The 21,566-nt window shown below is 38.7% G+C and overlaps 1 protein-coding gene across 2 annotated transcripts in view; it reads right to left on the bottom strand.

Moving 5' to 3' along the window:
* Positions 1-18,052: 18,052 nt before the first annotated feature.
* EIPR1 (EARP complex and GARP complex interacting protein 1) overlaps positions 18,053-21,566 on the bottom strand; it is a 75,210-nt gene continuing 71,696 nt past the window's right edge. For both annotated transcript variants that reach the window (XM_040550632.1, XM_040550630.1), the window contains one exon: positions 18,053-20,297. In XM_040550632.1, the coding sequence (XP_040406566.1) occupies positions 20,123-20,297 (175 nt within the window). In that variant the 3' untranslated portion in view covers positions 18,053-20,122. The remainder of the gene's footprint in view (positions 20,298-21,566) is intronic.

Below are 21,566 nucleotides of genomic sequence, written 5' to 3'. Positions count from 1 at the left end.
TTAAACACAAGTTAATTTTGTACATCAGTACATGTACGAAAACTTTCTGCTACTGTATCTACTGCATTCTTTTCTGATGGGTTGCCAAAAGCATTTCCGGAGGCTAATGTAACACATCATAGTCATGTTATGTAGAAGACAGTAGAATTTGAGACATTTAACAACGCTGATCACCTTCAAAGTAGGACAGTACTTTGAGTAAAGTACTTTGAGTAAACTCTTTTAATGTTTTTTTTTTTTTGTGAATACTACAGATTTCTGTTAAGCACCAGCCTGAAACTAATAGCATACAAGGCACTAAAATCCCTTTTGTCCAACAAAGGGAATCACATTCAGAGGATTGTCTTATAACTAGAGCTGGGCAACTGAATTTTACCTTTGATTAATGCTATTCACCATTAGCACAAAATGCTGAGCACAAAAACAGTATCTTATTCCATCCTGATTAAGAATTTTTAGGACATAAAAAGTTCTCTACTTAATGTCTTCTGATGAGCACAGCAGATACACATATTGCTATTAAAAACTATAGTATTTAGCCAAATGTGTTGCTAAAAGATTCGAGTACATGAACAAAGAATTGCAAACACTGATCAGTATCTTCCTTTCCTATACATATAGTGAACCAAGGCTGAAAAATAGATTACAATGATAGAACTGTACAAATACATTTTAGAGCAGCACAGCGGTCAGATCAGTAACAAACATAATTATTTTCACTGTAACTTTTGATGGCCAAGGAAGCAGAGGTTGGAGGGAGGAAAAGAGGGAAAGACTCTATTACCAATGTGGAGACCAACTTGGCTTGCTAAACAAAGAAGTGTTACTTCTTTTGTCTTGCTTTTCCAGCACCATATCTCAATATGCTATAACACCTTCATTAAAAATAAATGAAGCCAGAGTGCCTGCTTAGACCACTAGCACTAAGGAAGATCATCCAGAACTGCTGCGCTTTCTAATGGGACATGGCCTTTATATGAGAAATTAGCTCCTACATGACACCAAACCTCTTCCTTTTCCACCTTTTATGCACTGGTTCCATCTTTGTCACATACTGGCTTTTACACATATTGACTTTTGCAGGAACAAAACCAAGGTACTGAACAGAACAGTGAAGTTCTTATCTCAGTGAGTTTTCGTTTATAAGCTTTTATTATTTAAAACACGGCTTCCTGCTTATCTCAGTTGAATGAAACCTCTACAATTGTCCACGAATTCCCACACCTTCTTTGGAGTACTAGATATTCTCCAGAACTACTACTACTTTATTCCTCACCTCCTACCTTAACCACTGGATTGTTCACATCCTAGACAAGATCTTCAAAAGGTTTAAACCATATTATTGCTGATCAACAACATGGCTTCAGTTTTACAAAGCATGCTATAATATAGACTTCTGTATAACATCTATTATTTGTCAACAATTAACAATGTCTAGAGCAGCTGAATGAAATACATTGCAAATATTAAATACCAACAGTCACCATCTTTATGGATGATTTCATTCCTTGTGCTCAGTTTATCATATTAAAACCAAACCAAACCTAGAAACTCTTGCACTTGAAAGAAAACGTGGTAACAGGAAAACATCTTTCTTGATGGAGTCAAATATTTCTCACTCAGACATCACAGCTCCCTAGAACTACATACTAAATACTTCTTAGAACACTGGTCTTCATTTGCTGGTGCTGGCAGTAAAAGTGGGGCAGAGTTTGATTTACAATATATCGTCAAATGACTCTATGTTTTGAAAGACTGCTTATTATATTTAGATAATATTCTGTCTCTCCTGTGTAGTTAGCTTTTAAATTTTTTTTGGTTCAGCACTGTATAACGGAAAAAATATCCAAATGGTGATATGTGTCAGATTTTTCTGACATTCTCTTTTTGCAAAGTTCAGACAAGAATGAAACAATCTTGCAAAAGGAATCAAACTTAAGTATTTAAAACAAACAAAAAAGAAAACTTCCCCATCCATGGAATCATAAGCACATTCACAACCGGTGGGCAAACATCTCCTTAAAGGCTGACAGTGGCTTGGTATATCCCACTTTGATCTGGATTCTTTGGGGTTCCTTTTGTTTGCTAGGTGTTGGAAGCAAAGTTTACTCACATCGTTGAAACTTCAGCCATGCCTTTTTTCTTAAAAGCTGTAAACTTGTGTAAAGTGAGACATGTCAGCTTGTTTTGTTTCCATCCTTAACTGGTGTCCTTTTCAATCAGCTGGGGAAATGGCGTTCCCAGCTGTAGGCACAGCCCTGCATCCCACAGCAACACCTTCAGAGCTGGAGGAAACTGGGCTCAAGTGGGACCAAGCTGATATTGTACATGCAGGGCAGTAGGCACATGGTCAGAATAAATCAGGAATCTGCAGAGTTTAGCAGTGTAGAAAGAACTGAATTTTGACTCCCAAGTCTGAGGTGCTGGTTATTGCTGTGAGGAGAGGTGGGAAAATGAGGAGCTAATTGAAAAGAGGACAGAAGGCCCTTGGGTCAGGCTTGTTGCTCTGGATGCTGGAAAGATACGAAGGGTGTAGACAATGTCTCCACTTTTGATACCATCTGCCTCCCTCCTCTTAGTGAAAGTGTCCTTGCCTCAACCCAGCTTCTAATCCCAGGAAGAAGTGAAGCAGGCCTGGCTTTTGGGGGCCCGGGACTACACAAAGGTGCCAGCAGCCCTACGCTGTTTTGCCACCCTCAGCAGGCAGCTGCCTCGCAACCACATCTGCCCACACCAGGCCTTGGGTCCGGGCTGCTCTAAAGTGCCAGAGCTCAGAATTCAGTAGCCATTTGCCGTGACAGCAAATGAAAGGATTGAGGCTGAGTACAGGCAGCTACAGCCTCTGCTAATGTTTAAGGCCGGAAGAGAGCATGCAATAAGTGCTAGCGGAAATCCTTCCTATCAGCTAGGTAGTAATTACATCACTCCATTTGACAATGTGACATAGAGGGGGGCAATAAAATATCCATTTCAGAGGAAGGCCAGTATGACATGGCCACTATGGATGGTTAGGCTACTTAATTTATGTTTCAGAACTCATCGGAATTTGTTAAACATTTCTTGCTATATTCAGCCTTGCTATAGATAGCTGCTTATAAATGTTATAAGAAATAAACACTTTAGGCACAGGCAATTTATTTCTTTCTTCACCCTGCCTAACTTTTGTGAAACTGTGTTCTAGAGTAACAACTACAGTATCTAATTTCCAGAAAGCATGAAAACCGAAGACTTCAAACTGTTGCAGAATGGTAGAGTGTTGAAAATATGCTAGCAGAAGAATGAAAACAAACAAACAAAAAGAAAATGCTTAAGACACTGATAGTGCCCTAAACAGTGAAGATTAATGTTTTATGTTGTTTATATCTCTTTCAAGAATGCTTTCAAGAAAGCCACTTACCACACACTGTGCTTTTTGCATTTGAAAAATAATTAGTTGTGGGGTGGGATTTAAAAAAAAAAGACAAACATTTCCTGAATTCTTACCAAGTGAGAAGGTAAACACATGAAGACTTGACTGGAACAAAATTGAATCCCTCACCTCTGAGCGCACTGCTTGCTGTCCTTTAAAAACAGGCTAACCCAGTGTGTAGTTCATTAGTATTCTAATTGTCAAGTAGTGCTCAGTGGTTGTCTCAGGCTGTCTGATTAAAAATTAAACAAAATTAATTTTTTTTTTCCATTGCCAGATGCACTGAAGTATTTTTTCTTTTTAATTAAACTCCCTTCCAAACACTTAAGATCACGTCATCACAGCAGAGCAGTAACTGACCATACATTGCAGGAGCAGATCATGGAAGGCTATTTAGTTCTAAATTACAGTACAGAGGCTTTATTCTCACAACACACAGCTCTTCTGTTCATTTTAGTTGATCGTTGTGATTCCCCAAGGGTGAAAGAAAAACTGATGCGACTGTGATCGTATTCAGAGCATGGCAGTCAGCTCTACAACCAGCTATGGTGCACACAAGACAGCTTCAGTGCTTGCTTCCACCTCTGCTTTCTCTTGCACTAATGTCCAACGATTAACTAGACCTGCTTGCGCTGGGTAGGATCTTCTTGCTGACATGATCTTGGATGCCAAAGTGTCTGAGACGTTTCAAATTAACAGTGCCATCTAACTCTTCTCTTCCAGGTATAAATTGATCTAACATAAAAGTATTCCAACAGGTGTTTCCTCTGAATCATCATGCTATTAGTAAGTAGCAGCAGGATGTAATGTTTCTATAGTGGTAAAAAGGATGACCTAGCAACTGAGCGGAATCCTCAAACCCTTGGGGTGTCTCTTCAGAAACATCCACAGTTTGATTTAACTGAGAAAATTACTTAAACCAACTTATGTTCCTGCTCTTTCTTTGTTACAGTTGAATATTATGCAAATAAAATTAATCGTATTACGTGTTCAGACACTACAGTTGTGGAAGACAAAACAGATTCTATATGCAGAATACCATGATTAACAGGCCCCAAAGCATTCCAAAGAGAAAAAAACACCACAAAATAGGTGTCATTTTAAACTTTGTCCAACCAGAATAACACGTCAATCAGTTTGAGCACGGACAAGAGAAGAGTGGTGTTAAACTCAGGCTTTGTTAAAGATCAGACCATGCCCTCTTGTTTCATTCATGTTAAGCGTGCAGTCTGTGACACTAACTACAGTATTTGTAAAACCTCCCTAAAAGAAAGCAGCAAAAGCAGTGAACATGCTAAAAAGCTGTAGTGATAACGCTAAGGTTGTAGTAAAAAAATGTATCAAAAATTTCAGAAAATGTACTAAATGAGCTTATGTCAGTCTCTATTAAGACAGAACTACTTTTTCATTTCTAATCAGGCTCTCTTGCAAAGTAAGATCAAACGCAAATACAGACCGTGCGAAAAACTTGATCAAGTTAATTCTTTTTATATTTTGGAAACATCATACTTAAAAAAAATTGGTGGCAGCAAACCAGAGGTGAAGATTCACGGAAATTTTTCTAATATGGAAATCAATTATGTCCTCCAGAAATTTTTGAGAGTTGTCAAATATTGCTATGAGATTCATCCTTCTTGCAACAAGGTGGCTTCTTCTTTCTCTCAAGCAGTTGTGGGGTACATATCCAGAGATGCTAAGAGTTGGGTTCATTATCATTTTTACATAACAGACAGCTCAGTTCTTCTTGCCCCCCTGGAATTGTGGTCTCATTTGCAAGATTATGCATCAAAATTTAAAGACAAAGACTAAAAAAATAAGTTAAACCCTGAATTTGTTCTCTTGCAACAGGGACCATGTTCTCATGAGAAGCAAATTATTTGCAGCAGTGGACTGTTGCAGAGGGAGGGGAAAGCAAAAGAAAGAATTAAAAGAAACATGAAGGGTCCTTCAAAGTCACTGAATCTATAGATTTACATCAGATGGGGCCATATGCCTGGATTAGCATGCATTTTCTAAAAATCAATTTATTATCCTTTTAAAGTGGATTTAATAACTGTCAGACTTCTAATATTTTATAGTTAATTGTCACAGTCCTTCCTGTTTGAACACAGGAAGTGTTTAGTGCCCATCAGCTTCAGCTATGGCCCACACAATCTGTAAAGGAACAGGATCAATAATATATTGTCGTAATACAAATTTCTCCCACTTTAGACTAGAAGAGAGTAATAACACTAAGAAGCAACAGCTTAATTAAAAGAAAAAAATAAAGAGCTTGCTCCCTTCTCCACCCCCCTCCCCCCCCCCAATATGAACTATCTTGTTTGAGCTCATTTTGAGTTCAGATTAATGGAATCACATGGCTGTATGTGGGGGATTTCTAGCTATCCCCCATGCTGGTAGAAGTTTCTACTTTGTAATGGGAAAAAAAAAATACCTGAAATCAAGTTCAGATCTCCCCCACCCATGTCAAAGAAACTGAGTACTGAGAAAAAATATCTTTTGGTGTACAGAATACTTAATCATTTTCTAAAGTTTGATGAGACAACGTAAAGATTTTTGTTATGAAACAATTATGAAGGAATTAAGTATTTTCTCTCAATATATTTGGTCAGGTACTCTTTTCCATTTAAACTGATAACCTAAATGATGATTCTTTGAAGATTAAACACAAGCCTACCTAATTTCATGGATTCACTGACTCTACCAAGTTCAAGCCTCAGCTCATACGCCATGGCAAAAAAGATGTTATTTTTTTTTCAGAAATATAACCTAACAACTACTGAAGCAAAGGTTTCATCATTATTATTGAGTTTTGTAACAAGCTCACCTTGCTTGAGTTTTACTTGCACAGTGATGGTAGTTCTCATACATGTCCCAGGTAGGGTTATACAGTTTGATGTATACACACACACACATTTAGTAAGTCTCTCAGCAATTATTTCAAATGTTGAGAAGGGCATAGCTCTAAATAAGGAAATAGTTATTCATGGAGGTCAGATTGCAATTCTAGGGAAGATACACAATCACTGTACCACATCGTACTAAAGATGAATCTGACCTGTAATTTACTCTCAAGGATAGGTCAGTAGAAATGCTTTAAGAGCATATGCAAGACCATGACCAGTTTCACAGGATCTGCCTTTTTTACTCACCTGTTGAGCTCTCAGCATTCCAGACTAGACTTCCCAAGGCAAAAGTTGAGTGGGGACTAGCAGTTACAAAAGCCACCTGTGAAACTACTGTCCATTAATATGTCTAAGTATTTTTTAATTCCTTTATTCCTTTGGTCTTCATTCCACTAGTGGTGAGTTTTATCACATAGTATGTGCTACAAGGCAAGGTAGTTTTTGTTTTAAACTTGCTAATGGGACACCTGTAACTTCAGTACTGCAAGAGACAGGGAAAGACTGCTTGCTATTAAAACTACAGCAAATGTCTTGGTGTTTGGAGTTAAACCTTAGCTGCTCTACAAGCTTTTACGTCTAAGTGTTAGTATCTCCTAGGACCAAAATATTAATAGGTTTTGAAGTAAAAGCATTATTTTCTACAATGAAATAGCCTCAGTACCTTTAAATAAATATATATATATATTCAGCAGCTTTAAACTTTCCCAATGTTATCAGTAAACCTAAACACTGTGTAATCAGCAGCTGATTAATGCAAAGTACAGAATTCAACCATGCCAAAACTTAAGCTTCGCCCAGCTGTGAGTTCATTCACCAGGCTGTGACTTTGCAAATTCTTTTTCATAAGGGGAAATAAAGTGAGCAGTGCTGGATTTGTAGGAAAGGGCACCTCTTGAGCATTACCATTTTTCACCAGAAACACCTACAGCTTCCCATTCCACCTCTAAAGGAAACTGCCTACACTGCGGAGGAAGAACCAAGAAATATTGGTCTGCCCTGATGTTAAATCATTATGGCTATGACAGGCATTCCTACACATGATGCATGTGTAGCTGCAAATAAGGTCACAGTGTTGTTCTCCTTGGCAGTTAACACTATGTGCTGAACATCTCAGCTTCCATTTTAAATTTACACTAGCTTTACTCCCTCAAAAATTAGATGAAAAATCTGTGAAGTAATTAGATTTATATGCCTAATTAGCAAAGACTTAATTTACCACTGGTATATTTCACCTTTCTGTGAGCTACTTTAGCAATGACTTTCAAATATCCAGAGCTTTCCAGACCACTGAGCTCCAAGCTGATTTACAAATTGTGGATATCATTATGTATTGTGACAGTAAGCAATAAAATGTCCAGATTCAGAGGTAAGTTAGATGCAGGCTTCCCTTAGAACATTCATGTTTTGGAATAAAAATCAGAGTGGCTGGACTAACTTCTCACCAGTCCCGGAGTACGCACAGACCAGGTCAGCACTGTGTGTGCAGTCCTGAATTGCTAGCAGCATGTGGGCTGCAGCACCAGCCTGGCACAGGTAACACCCTGGTACTTCCCAGCCATGACAATTACTGTGAAAGCACAGCACACCTGGCAGTGTACACACACATTTCTGTCATCAGTTACAGTAAATCAGTATGGCACTGAAAAGTAAATAGCAATGAGCTTATTTAGAACAGATAGCAGTCTGGTCTCTGAGAACCCACCTCTGCTAATAACCCAAATTCATTTGAGCAAAGCAGTGCTGTACTTTCTAAAACATTATTAGTACTAGCTTAGTATTAGCTTGCCTGCATTTGGAGAATTAAGACTCATTCACTTTCTTATGGAGATATTAGGACCAAAAATAAAGACAGAATTCAGTAGGTACTATCACTAAACTGTCTTCAACCTTAATGTGCTGGGGAAAAAAAAAGATTATTTAAAAATCTCAGTACAAGACAGCATCTCTCATCATGGATGCTGGCCAAGTGCTTCCAATATTTTGAGAGTTAGTGCAGCCAGAGGCAAAAACAAACCCAGTAGTCACCAGGAGAATTTGTGGGGTTTCCCCTGGTAGCTTCCCATCCAAGTACTATGCATACTTTGTGAGATCTGATACTACATGTGGCAGGGCTGCTGCTAAGAGGGTCACCATGGGATTATTTTAATGTTCACTGAAATGGAAGCAATTTATTACATACTGCAGTAGCATCACTTTCATTCAAATTATAAGAGGTTGCAAGTAGCCTTTTAAATCTGCTTTGCCTTTCCCTCTGGTATCAGCTTACCTTCACACTTCTTGGAAAGATGGTGCTCTGCGAAACAGGTGTCAGAGGTTATACTAAGAACAGAGCATTCAGTAAGCACACTGTTGACCTCCCAGAGCATGCAGGGTTAGTAACATACATCTGCATGCTTAAATTGGGTTTCCCCAATGGCCTAAGAATGGGATGCATCTGTGGAACAAGTTTTGCACTTACTTGAAAATTATCATAAAACATTTACATGATTTAATTAGATTATGTAAATGCTTCACTCTGATTTGAAGCTCTGAAAACCATAAAGTCATGCTCTAAATTATGCAAGTATTGAAAATGCTTTTCACAGCAGAAACAAAAACACCAGTGAGACAGTCCTGCCACATGCCCTTCTGCTGTTCTCAGCTCACCAGAAAAGACCACGCAGAATACATTACTGTAATCCCGACTTTTTCCTATTAACATTTTCTGCATAGAACAGTTATTTTGTGCTCTAATTTCATACTGAGCCCCAGACCCAAATTTGTTTTGGAGAGCATTTTCTGGTTTATATCCACATCCGAACTAAGCAGCAGATTTTTCATTATGCCCTCCCCACCATTCTAAGGCAGAGCATGCATTTCATAGCAGTAGATCTCGGCAAGGAGATTCAGTAACAGTTATTCATGGAAACATCTTCCTAACTGCACAGCAGTGAAAAAGAGACAAAATCTTAGCAACATATATGTTGAGTAAACTTACTTCTGCCATAAAATCACAGAATCATTAAGGTTGGAAAAGACCTCCAAGATCATCTGGTCCAACCATCACCCTACCACCAATGTCACCCACTAAACCATGTCCCTAAGCACCACGTCCAACCTTTTCTTGAAGACACCCTGGGATGGTGACTCCACCACCTCCCTGGGCAACCCATTCCAATGCCTGACTGCTCTTTCTGAGAAGAAATGTCTCCTAATTTCCAAACTAAACCTCCCCTGGCGCAACTTGAGGCCATTCCCTCTAGTCCTATCACTAGTTACCTGTGAGAAGAGGCCTGGATTGTGGCGCTTGCAGAGTACTGAACACATCACTAAGAGATCCTACACCCCACAGGACAGTCTTCTAACTATACAAAACAGGCTTTTATACGATCTACAGAAATAAGCTATAGCAGGTAGGGACAGTACCAAATTATTTGGAGACAAAGAAAGCACCATGAGAGATGAAAGAAACCATCAAGAATTAATTGCAGGAATTAACATGTACTCATGGAAAATTCACAAAACTTGGGTAGCTGAATTTGAGTGGACTTCTACATTCAGCATATTCAATTAGCATTGTCATAGTGGGCTCTGAAACATGGTACTGGTTTACATTGGGTCTCAAATCTTTACATGTAGTCAGACTACTTCACCCCTAAATCCTACTGTTTGCCCAAATTCTGAATCCTCCCTTCCCCTTCTACAAAACTGAAGACCATGGACAGAATGAATAAATGCAATTAAAATAAACTTTAAGCATAGGGAAAAACAAACAAAAAGACTAAAACACTTGAGTTCCAAGGGAAGGACACTTAGAGAATAAGAGCTTAGAGAAAAGTAGAGAAAGACTCATTTCTTCCTATGCAAGCACAGGGCTGTTCTTCACCACAAGGTGAAAGGCACTATCCCAAGGCTCTTGAGCCACAGGTGACCAGACAATAGGTTAGAAGCAGGCCAGGTTATGTTTCATGATCATCAGTATATCCATGCTGATATGAACTATCTGGGGTAATGCGTATCTCTAGCATCAGCCTATGTCTCTGGCTTACCAGAGAATAAACCCATACATTAACTTACACAGACTAGGACGCTAGCAGTGAAGACTGCTCTCTCTTCAACTCTGTCATCTATGGAACACATCAAGGCTTTAGCTATGACTTCCAAGAAAGTTGAGGAGTTGTGATAAAAGCTGGTATGAAACTCTATAAAGAAAAGCCACACAAGATAAACATAAAATTGCAGACAGAGGGAATGCTGTTGTAGTGGGAAACATTAGCTGCTCAAGGACTCACCAGAGAAAAAAACACCAAAATACAAATGTATGAAAGGTATAAAATCCTAAAGGGAAAAACAGAGCTGGAAGATGGTAACTCTACAACAGAAAATCCATTCCATGCAGCAAAGGACAAGCTTTCCCCAATCTGCTGACACCTTACTGGCCAGCAAAATTCACTTCAGGTGTCTTACGGAACATGGGGAATATACTAGTGCTAAACCTAGTAGTTTGTTAAATTTTAGCCTTTATCCCACTTGCAAAGTTTCTCTGCACACTTTAAGATACCCAAACAGTAACAGACAGAAGCCACTACCTTCCCCCACATAACCTTACCTGACCGCAGCTCTCATTGACTACAACAAATATCTTGTTCATGACCACAGGAAGATGTTTATCTGCAACACATTTGCTCTGCTTGATTCCTAAACTTGTTAGGCTGTCCTACTGTCGACCGACCTGAGTCAGTCATCGCAGTGCTTTAACCTGTTCCCCTTCTTGAACAGGGCCCTTTACATTCAGTACTCTTTCTAGAACAATCCACTGATATCATCATTCTTTTTTGTATACGGGGGAAAATTGCAAAAGACAAATGATAAACTCAGAGACAAATTTATGTTTAAATTCTAATATATCACTCATCAGGGATGCACAGAAGCTCCCTTCGCTGCAGAGACAGAATTGATGCTGATCACCACTCCAAAAAAAAAGTCACAAAACCCAGAAGTGAAATATTCATAACACTTGTCACCTGAAAATAATTTGCTACAAACAAATATAGCCAACTCCCTCTCCTCCCCCCAGATGAACAGTGGTTATCAAACACTAAATAATAAAACTCTCATTATCCTTCCCAACAGACATTATTCCACAACGCACAGAACCATCTCAGACTCTGTCATGGGCCATACCAGAAGAGCCCGGGGTACTTACTCTCCGGTTCTGATGGGTCTTAAGTTAGCTCCTAAGGCTGTCAAACAGGCCTGGCAGCAAAAATATGTTGCTTTTATTCCAGGTTCCACAATGTCTTTCCTGTGATAGGAATCCTTGAGATGGAGCTCCCAATCCAAAATTGCACCCTCCTGTGGTTACTGGAGAAAATAAATTGAGCACAGCTGACTGAAATTATTCTGATTCAATTATTTCATGAACACTTCAACTAACCACATTTATCAGCCTCCTAAAGTCATAAATCATAGCAATCTCTGCTGGGAAATTCAAAATTGATGTGGCCCCGCCTGAATCAGAGAAGGCAGTAGGCACCTGACAGCCTTGAGGAACAGCCTTGTGTGAGTTGATTGGAATTTCTAGCAGTATTAATCTTAATAACTTCAGGTAGCTTCCTCCCTGCAGCCTATGTCTTGTCTGCACAAGCAGTGAGGGAGGGAACAACGCAACAATTACTCCCTCATTCTCTCCTGCTGACTCTGTTTTCTGATGAATATGAACATGTCAGTCACGCTCAGGATTCATCCATAGCTCTTCTGAGCCTTCAGCAATGACCAGTCCAAAACCTGTAGAATTTAAATTGTCATTTGAGCCTTGAGGTATAGGACATGAGAATAGAAACCTGAATACCTCCTGATACAGCAGCACAAAGACTTTGAAAATAAAAGCAGCTTTTCCCTCTGTTTTAAAAGAAATGCCTGTAAACTGCAAGAGAAAATTGTACAGGATTTAAGTGAGTTATTCAAACAATAGCATGGAAATATTCAAACAGTATTAACACTGAAAATAAATGATTAAAACATAGATCAGAAATATGCATCTATCTAGGAAACGGAATCCAAGTAACTGTCACTCACAACTGACAGGGTGGTCAGAACAGTTGTTGAAGCTCTCTGGTATTTGCTTTGCAAGGGATTAAACAGATCCCATTGTGAAGAAGCTTTTGTTTGTGCTTTTTCTAACAGACCTTCCTATAATATATGTACCAGATTTTTCCCATTTTATTCAGATTAAATGAGATACCAAAAAAAATGTAACAACCCTACAACTACAACAAAAAACAACAGCATCCAAGAATCTATGGCTCCATCTACCTACCAGTTGCTATCAGCAGACACATATGCAGCCAAGCCTAACTCCTGTAGTTGCAAATAGGCATTATATAGCCCTTCTCATAGCAATAAAGAGATATTCTTAAGACGCTTTCCTATTTGTGCTGTTATATTATTCTGAGTATCATAACCCTTTTTTTGGGAGCAGTTTTAGAGAGGCAACTTCTGCTTGATGTAATGAATGTGTATACCCGGACACAGCTGAAAGTACTCAAAAGTACTTGTGTTTTACCACACCAACTGCATATTGGAAAACAGGCCTTCTTGTTCACAATCTCTGGAAAATCAAGTTCCAGTTATTCTTCACTCACACACACCCTTTTTGATGTACAAAGTCAAGGGATGGTTCATTATTTTCTTTAGTGGAAGCTTTCTTCCATGGTCAGAAACCAAAGAGAATACTTTTTTTCCCCCCTCTCTTCATGTGTGTTCAAAGACAAGTTAAATATACCATCAAATACTAAATTCAATCTATCTTGTTTGGAAAAGAAAGGTGTACAGGAAATTTTACAAATATTAATTGTGGTTATTCTGTGGAACACAATGCACAAACCACACTTTCCTGCATAGATGTGATAACTTCATTTCTGATACATTCGTTAGTATTTTTGATTGATGCCTTAAACAAAAATCAAAATAAAAACAAATAAAATTTCCTCGCTCCAACATTTCCTTGTCCAACTCCCTGCACTGCTGTTCCACATTGTTCCAAATATCAATACTATTTCTGCAGTTTTCAAGTATTGCCTCAGTTGTCTGCAAATTTTTAGAAACTGGCAGAGGTTCAGAGGATGTCTGCCAAGTCTATTACAACCCCAGGATTCAGCTCATCTAGACTTTCCCATTAGTATGTGGTATCACTGGATTTTCCAAGGTTTCCCATATTCTTCTAAATTCATTCTGTTTAAAAGCTTTTCCATAGCTCCTCCTGCCAAAATCCTGAACTCGGGGCAGAATCAGAATAAATGGACAATTTGCTGAAAAGGTACACCAAAGGTCCTCCCTGCTCAGCCCAGCTGCTTGGCAGCTGTTGCTATAGCTCCAGGGCAACTGCAACCCACATATTTGTCATGCATCTCCACATGGGGAGCATGGCTCCTGGATTTAGTAAGACTCATTCATCTCTTTTTCCCCAAAGCTATCTTCTCTGCTGCAGCACTAACACCCCTTTATGAAGTTGTGACTGGTATAGCACCAAAAGAAAGGGGTCAGGATTTTCTCGAGAACACTCAATTTTTCAAGAACAACAAATTTTTCTCAAAACTCTTCTGCTGTAAGGTAAATTAGTATGGAACGAAGGATGTGCCTCAGATATTTTATCAATTTAATCTAGTATCTTGAGTTGTTCTCACTAGGACACTCCCTGAAAGTCATAAACAGGATAAAACCCACAAATATAGCTAGTGTGACTCTGTGACTCAAGAAACAGCCAGCTTGAAATCTTCTTGGTAACTAGTGACAGGATGTGCAGGAATGGCACAAAGCTGCACCAGGGGAGGTTCAGACTGGACATCAGGAAAAATTTCTTTACTGTTAGGGTGGTCGACACTGGAGCAGGCTTCCTAGAGAGGTGGTTGATGCCCCATACCTGTCAGTGTTCAAGAGGCTTTTCAACAATGCTCTCATTTCAGGGTTAGCCCTGAAGTGGACAGGCAGTTGGACTTGATCTTTGAAGGTCCCTTCCAACTGAACTATTCTATTCCATTCACTCCTGCCTTTCAGGTTACTACTGCTCAGGTTGATTACCCCTTCTGATAACCTCTCACTGAAATGAACCACAACTGCCCACAAATGTAGTGGCAATCAGATCTCTGCAAAAGAGCAATGACCAGCTGAAATCCTAGCCCTTAAAACCGATCAGTTAGGATGAATAACTTATGGGTCAATTTGTTTCTTTATGCCCTAACTTGTCAGCAGCTATCCTGCAGGAACCATCTCCAATGCCAGAACTAAAATAGTTTAAATATAAACCAGCAATTCTTCAGCACTTAAATCAATTAAGGCACAAAAGCTAATATGGAAGATTTTAAGGTTTTAAGGACCTTTTATATCTTTTTTTTTTTTAAACTCCTTACCTCCATATTTTTCTCTTCATTTATTGCCAGTTTCTTCTGTCCTTCCCATTTCTGTTTACCAAACTGATCTTTCCCTGATCTTGTCCTTTTCAATTTACTTTTCATTCTGTATTTGTCAGTTTTCCTTTTCCTGTTTCTTCTCCTTTGTCTTTTTCTCCAAATCTCTGTGTGTCAATTTTTTTTCACTTCACTAGTTCCTCACTGACCAGAGTGGCAGGTGGAATGAGCAGGAGCAATGTGCAAATTGTTCTGGAGAGTATCCATGGCTTCAAACTCACAGCTTCCTTTACAGGAAGGCTAGGCTTCCCTGAAAACTGATTTGCACTTTTCTGCCCGTCAGTTCACCTGCTATTCCAGAAACCATAGGCTTTCTGCAACCTCAGAACAGCTTTCATACCACAGGTTCCACAACAAAGTACCTTTAAGCACTTTTCCTTTATATCCCCTTCAAAAAGATGAAAACAAACAAACAACATAAAAAACCCTCAACATACACTGTGAAGGCAAATAGCAGTTCTATAGCATTATGAACTTGTATCCAATATTGATCTTAACAGTTATCATTACTCACTTCTCACTGCTGAATTAATGTCCATGACATAGCTACCTCATGGTATCACACCACACCAGATTATGGTCTTAAACAGCACAGCCTGACAATCTGAAACTGCAAGAATTTCAGTCTCAAATACTACAAGAGGTACCAGGCTGTAAAATCTGGAAATTTTAAAACACAAATACAGAGCTAATACTTTCTGCTGTCAGCTGGAAAATACAATGGTCAGGTAGCTTAATTCTTTGTAATGAACTATTCTCAACTAATTTTAGTGTTGAACACAGTACAGGTCATATGGCTTCTTACGTCCACTCACCTTTGTGAAATGAAAAGATAAGAGATAAGAAGAATTGGTCTAGAACAAATGTCAAGTCTACACATGCCATCCAATACTTATTTTTCATCAATTCTAGTGTTGACAAGCAGTTCATTATCTTCCTGGGTTTCAGCACAGGTCAGACTCATTTTAGCACTTACACCACAGGCAAAGTCTAGGAGGTCAGTACTGAGGGATGTTGCTTGATGTTTCTTGTTTTCAAATTCAAGTTAGCATCCTTTTTAGTTAAAGTGAACCAAATATTGTTATTTCAAGCTTCTCATTAAATGACCAAGACTTCTACTTACTTCATTTAGATCATGCACAAAACCTCTTTAAAAAAATATTATCAATTCCCTTCTCCTGTGGAGACATTCCAATTCTGTGGAATAAAAACACAACTTCACAAACATTTTTGTGATTCCATACATACCAGACTCATACACTGAATTGCTTACAAAGAAAAGATTTTCAGCTCCAAACCTGGAATAAAACAAGTTTTTAGATGGCAACATTGATAGTCTGACATTTTTAGGGAATACCACAATATACTTTTTCAAAAGCAAAAATTACAGCCTGCAAAAACAAAAATACATTTAAGAGGTGTTTATTTGAGAACGTAACAACCATGTGCTTACCAATGCTGATATGTGACTGTATAGAATACCATTCTCTGAAACAAGGCGGGGATGGTAGATCAGTTGGACCGTGAATTGAATTTCAGAAGAGGCGATGGAGTCCGCTTTACAGAAATCGGTTTGCCTCCACAGTCTCACTGTCAAAGAGTGTTTCACAAAGTAGAAAATTTCCAGAAATACTAGGATTCTGTATGAATTTCAAATTTCAGCTGAGACATGAAGGTTTTCTAGAATGTCCTAAAACACAGCTTATAACCAAAGCAAACAATTGAGAGAGAAATACACAAAAGTTGTATCAGACCCAGAGAATATATTACTTTTTAAAAATTTCTTTATTTATTGGCAAATAGCACATTTATGGAAGCAAGTGAAGCCCAAGCAAGCACATAGAGATTCTTTTCCAGTGTTCTTTGTAGTGTCCAGCAATTCGTGGTTCAAAAATAAAGGTAAGACCTCCAGCTCAGAAAATCCTTTTAACAGACTTTAATGGATTCATCTTTCAACTGGTCCAGCTACTCTCAAGTCACATGAACTGTAACATTAATGAGATTTTTTTTTTTTTCCTGGAGAGGTGTTGGGATAGGGGGCCATGTTAAAAAGAAGTGCCAGAGCTCAACTGCACGCCTGTGAAGACCACCTCATTTTGTATACCTTGAGCCACCACCTGCAGATTCCATTTAATAATCTCTAGTTCTGGTATCAGAAAAGACAGAACAATCATTCCCTATTCATTCTCTCTCCTCTGCCACTTGTGATTTTATGGACTTTTATAATTCCCTCTCAACCATCTGCCTTTCAGTCTATTTAGTTATCCTCATACAGGTGTTGCATGCTATTCATCATTCCTGTCATCCTTCTGTGAAACCTTTCCCAGTTTCACTGTATCGCTTTTGAGATGGAAGAAACCAGAACTACACACAGTATTCAAGATACATGTGAACCACTGATTTTTAAATATATATTACATAATGGATTAACACCACCTTATTTTCCTCTTTACTTGCTTTCTAGCAATTCTCAAGACTTGGGTTAAATTTTTTCCTACAGCATGATGATGTTTTTAAAGATCTATTACAACCCAAAAATCTTATTTCCAAGCTGTAACAGCAGTAACTGGGCACCACCAATGCATACATGTAAAATCAGTTTTCTTCCATATCCATTGCTTCACATTTTCTGCACAGAATTTCATTTTATCATCCAGATACTCCATGATGTAAAGCCCCTCCATAATTCTTCAGGCAGTTATCTTCACTACACTGAATATCACCTGGAAACTTCGCCATATCTCTGTGCAGCCCTTTTTCCACAAAGGTCACGAATATACTGCAAAGCACAGGCCTGGGTAGAGATCCCAGACTTCACTGGTAATTTCTTCTAGTTATGAAATGCGATGATTTATTCCTGTATTCTATTTCCTATCTTTTAACCAGTTATTTAACCCTCTGAGGACCCTTCCTCTCATCTTACAGCAGCTTGCTTTCTCTAACAGCCTGAGATGGGACCTTGTCAAAAGCCTTCCCTTTCTGAAGGTCATTTTCGTGTTGCTGTGAGGGCTGTGCATGTAACTCAGATCCAGCTTTAGAGATAGCTGAAAATGATTAATACTTGACCCTTCCTGCTCTCTTGATTCTACTGTAACTCATTTCATTCAAATTTGATCTGCTACTCCTTCCCTTCCCAGTGTTCACCACCCTTTTATTCCCTGTTAGTGATACTATACACATTTGACTGAACTAAACCAAAAGAAAGTATTTTTTGTTATTATTTGTTTGCAGCTAGAGCTTTTGAGCTCTTGTAAGCTCACAATATTAAAGGAAATGCAGCTACATCAAAATTAGTCTGAAATCTGTCCCACATTTTATTACATGTTAAGATCAAACCAAATCCTACATATGGTTACGTAATTTCCTCTCACCTTCACACTACAAGCTACATATATTAAGAGACAATAAAATTTCATTAGACCTTTATTCCTAATGTGAATAAAGTTTTAAGAGTTCTGCCGCATACTAAAGAAATACCGCAGGGCTTTTTTTGAGGGGAAAAAAACACAAGAGAAGTCCACAAAAAACTGCAGCCCAACCAAGGATTTTGATATTCAGACAACTGAAGCACTATTGATTTGGAAATATAATTTTTTCTTACAGTATACATGTGAATAACTCATGCCTAATTACAGATTGAGACAATTTCGAATAGCACAAGTTTAAAATCTTAACACAGAAAAGCAGACCATCAGAATTTCCAATGAAGCATTCACTCTGGAGCAGACAGGCATCATTGTAACGCAAACACAAATAATAATACAGATTTAATTAAATTAATTCCCTCTTATGAATTCTTCCAAACAAGCTTTTTTAACAAGCCAGGAATAGAATTCACCTTTTATCTTTTCTGGACATTTTGGTCTACAGCAGTCAGTGATGCTCTCAAAGCATGTTCTCATAGCAGCAGCTGTGCATACACAACAAATCACATTTGGACATATTTCGATCCAGACAGCGGATAAGGACAAGCAGAGGTGAGTAGCAGGCTGTCCCTCAACAGTAACTATAGCAACTGCAGGAGGCACAGGAAGAGGCTGGTATTGATCTTTCCATCCCATGTCCTTGCATGTCTTCTTCAGAGTGGTCTTACACAATGCCACCACGACCAACACCATTTCACATACCCAAGTTCTCAAGACAATAGGAAATAATAGTGATGGAAAGACAACAGAATAATTACTGTTGTGTTTAGTTTAAGTACACAAAGAACAGGAGGCAGAATTTTCATCGTAACAGCAAGCTGGGGGTGTGGGGAGGTGTCAGTATGTTCAGGAATATTTTAATCGCACCTTCCATCTATATTTCAAGTTTTTTTGCGTATTCTTCTGCAGGGCAGCATCTGTCCTCAGCATTTGTGACAAGATAGTCACAATGCCTAGGTCAGGTATTGTAAAGAATAAGATATAGCAAAGGATGTTTCATGCTTACTTGAAAGCCTGCTACATTATACTAGAGAATGGCACACAGCCAGAAGGATGAGAGAGAGATTACTTACAAATATTAAGGAGATCTTCCAGGTTAACAATGGTGTAGCTCCAGAGTCCCTCAATATATACTACAAAACAACTAAGTTCTATGAACATGGTATAAAACACATTACATGAGAATATAAGAGGTTTTGGTAAAGATGGATGTTATTTCTAATAGCAATATGTGGCACAAAAGTGCATTTTATCTGCAAATAACACGATGGTACTTTGTTGATACTACTATAAGGCAAGAAAGATACCTACTATAAGGTATGAAAAACATACTTCATACTTTGATGGTTTCACTGTCATGATTAATATTTCTTCCTAGGATATGCAAAACAAGAGTAAAACTTTTTAAAATACTAAATTGAATTAAGAAAACCTTTCAGATCATTCCCAACTGTGTTTTACAATAACTGAATAAGGAGACAGAATAGTTGGCAGAATGTAGTCCTAGCTAAGAACAGAGGTCTGCTTATATCAGAAAGATATGATACTATTCTTGGAGAGAAGTAGATCACTTCTAGTACATGCACCCTACATTGTCCCAGTCTTATACAGGTATAACTCCTCTGTAGTGTACTGCATCTGCATAAAGCTGAAGTAGTAGAGCAGTAGTATGGAAAGGACCCGGTATCTCCAGAAACTTTGCAATTCCCAATCTCAATGATTATAAAACAAACAAAAAGAGACCACTAGCTAGCACGGGCTTTTCTAATGTATGCATCATATTTTTCCAAGACAAATACAAAAGACAAAAGTGTCTACATTAGTACAGATTTTCTTAACAATATTTATGTTTAATAAAAACCAAAGTAGATCCTGAAAAAATAATTAAATACCTACCAGTTGTGTACATCAAGATAACTCCATCATAATCCAAACAAATTATAACAGTATGTGATATTTAAGAGCTCTTGGAACCCTGTTAATAACAAGTCTCCCATCATAACTTAAAGAGGCAAAGAGCCATGGGTCTGCTGAGGACCATTCAACTGCATATACACTATCTTCATGTTCTTCATAGGTAGCTATTACACTGTCCTGAAGGGGTTCTTTAATCCTAAAATTAAAAAAGAAAAGAAAAAAAGTAAGGATCCACGAACAGATTTCATTTTAAAGCGTCACTAACATCTAGAGCGCAAGCTCCTATTTAAGGTCTATGAATGCAATAGTGTGGTCTGAAGAAGTATCATTCTGCACCTGGTATCTGTGTGTACTTATGTTTCAGATAACACAGCACAGCCAAGTCAGTATAAAGATCCCATTTAAGGATGCTTTAGTCCCTACAATTCTCAACCTCAGTGTGGTTCCCTCTTAGAATCTCCACTGAGCATTTCTCTCCTCCTCTCCCTCTCATTATACCACAGGAATTTAAATATCTATTTTATCAACAACTTTTCTCTCACCGTGGTCCACCCTCTTCGTTGTTAACTGAATTCTGTTAACTGAATTCTGTTAACTGAATTTATAGGATATATAATCTCATTACGTGGGAGTAGGCAGGTAAGAAGTTTCAGTCATTAACAATGCAGTTGCTCCTGTGCTGCACTCCTGGACCCTTTCAGAACAGGGGAAAGGAGATAGAGGCTAGGGGAAAGGGGAAGAGAGGCATGCTTCCAAACACTTTCATTTTTCTCTCCCATTCCTCGTGTTATACCAACATCAGATCTACGATAAAACCTAGATTCTTATTTATTACTATATACTTCACCTCTCACTACAACACCCAAGTTCTTGGTCACCTACGTCACCACGAGACAAAGACTGATTCTCTTTTGCATTACAAGTATTTAAAAGCAGATTCAGGCTAGTCTTTAAATTCCAAACCACCTCCAAGAATCACTGATTGTGCTCTGATAGGGGAAAACAGCCTTTCTTTGCCCCCAGCTCACAGAGCCAACTTTAAGAGCAACACCGCAGTACATTATTCTGTAGCTGCAGGGTGAGTTTGCATAGGATGACCTTAGAGCTCTCTTCAGAGAATCATAGAACAGTTAAAGATCATCTAGTTCCACCTTAAAGATACCCTAGTTCCAACCCCCTGCCATGGGTGAGGATGCCACCCACTAGACCAAGTTGCCCAGAGCCCCACCCAGCCTGGCCTTGAACACTTCCAGGGATGGGGCATCCTCAGCATCTCTGGGCAACCTGTTCCAGTGCCTCACCACCCTCAGAGTAAAAAATTTCCTCCCAACATCTAATCTAAATCTCCCCTCTTTTAATGTAAAACTGCTCCCCCTCATCCTATCACTATCTGCCCATGTAAAATGTCACACTACCCCCATAGAGGATTACCCATGTCTGCCTAGCAGGAATCAGCCAGCCTTTT

This window comes from Cygnus olor, chromosome 3 (genome assembly GCF_009769625.2).
Source record: "Cygnus olor isolate bCygOlo1 chromosome 3, bCygOlo1.pri.v2, whole genome shotgun sequence".
NCBI classification, from domain to species: Eukaryota; Metazoa; Chordata; class Aves; order Anseriformes; family Anatidae; genus Cygnus; species Cygnus olor.
Note: the sequence above shows the minus strand (reverse complement) of the source record. Positions and strands in the feature narration are given on the sequence as shown.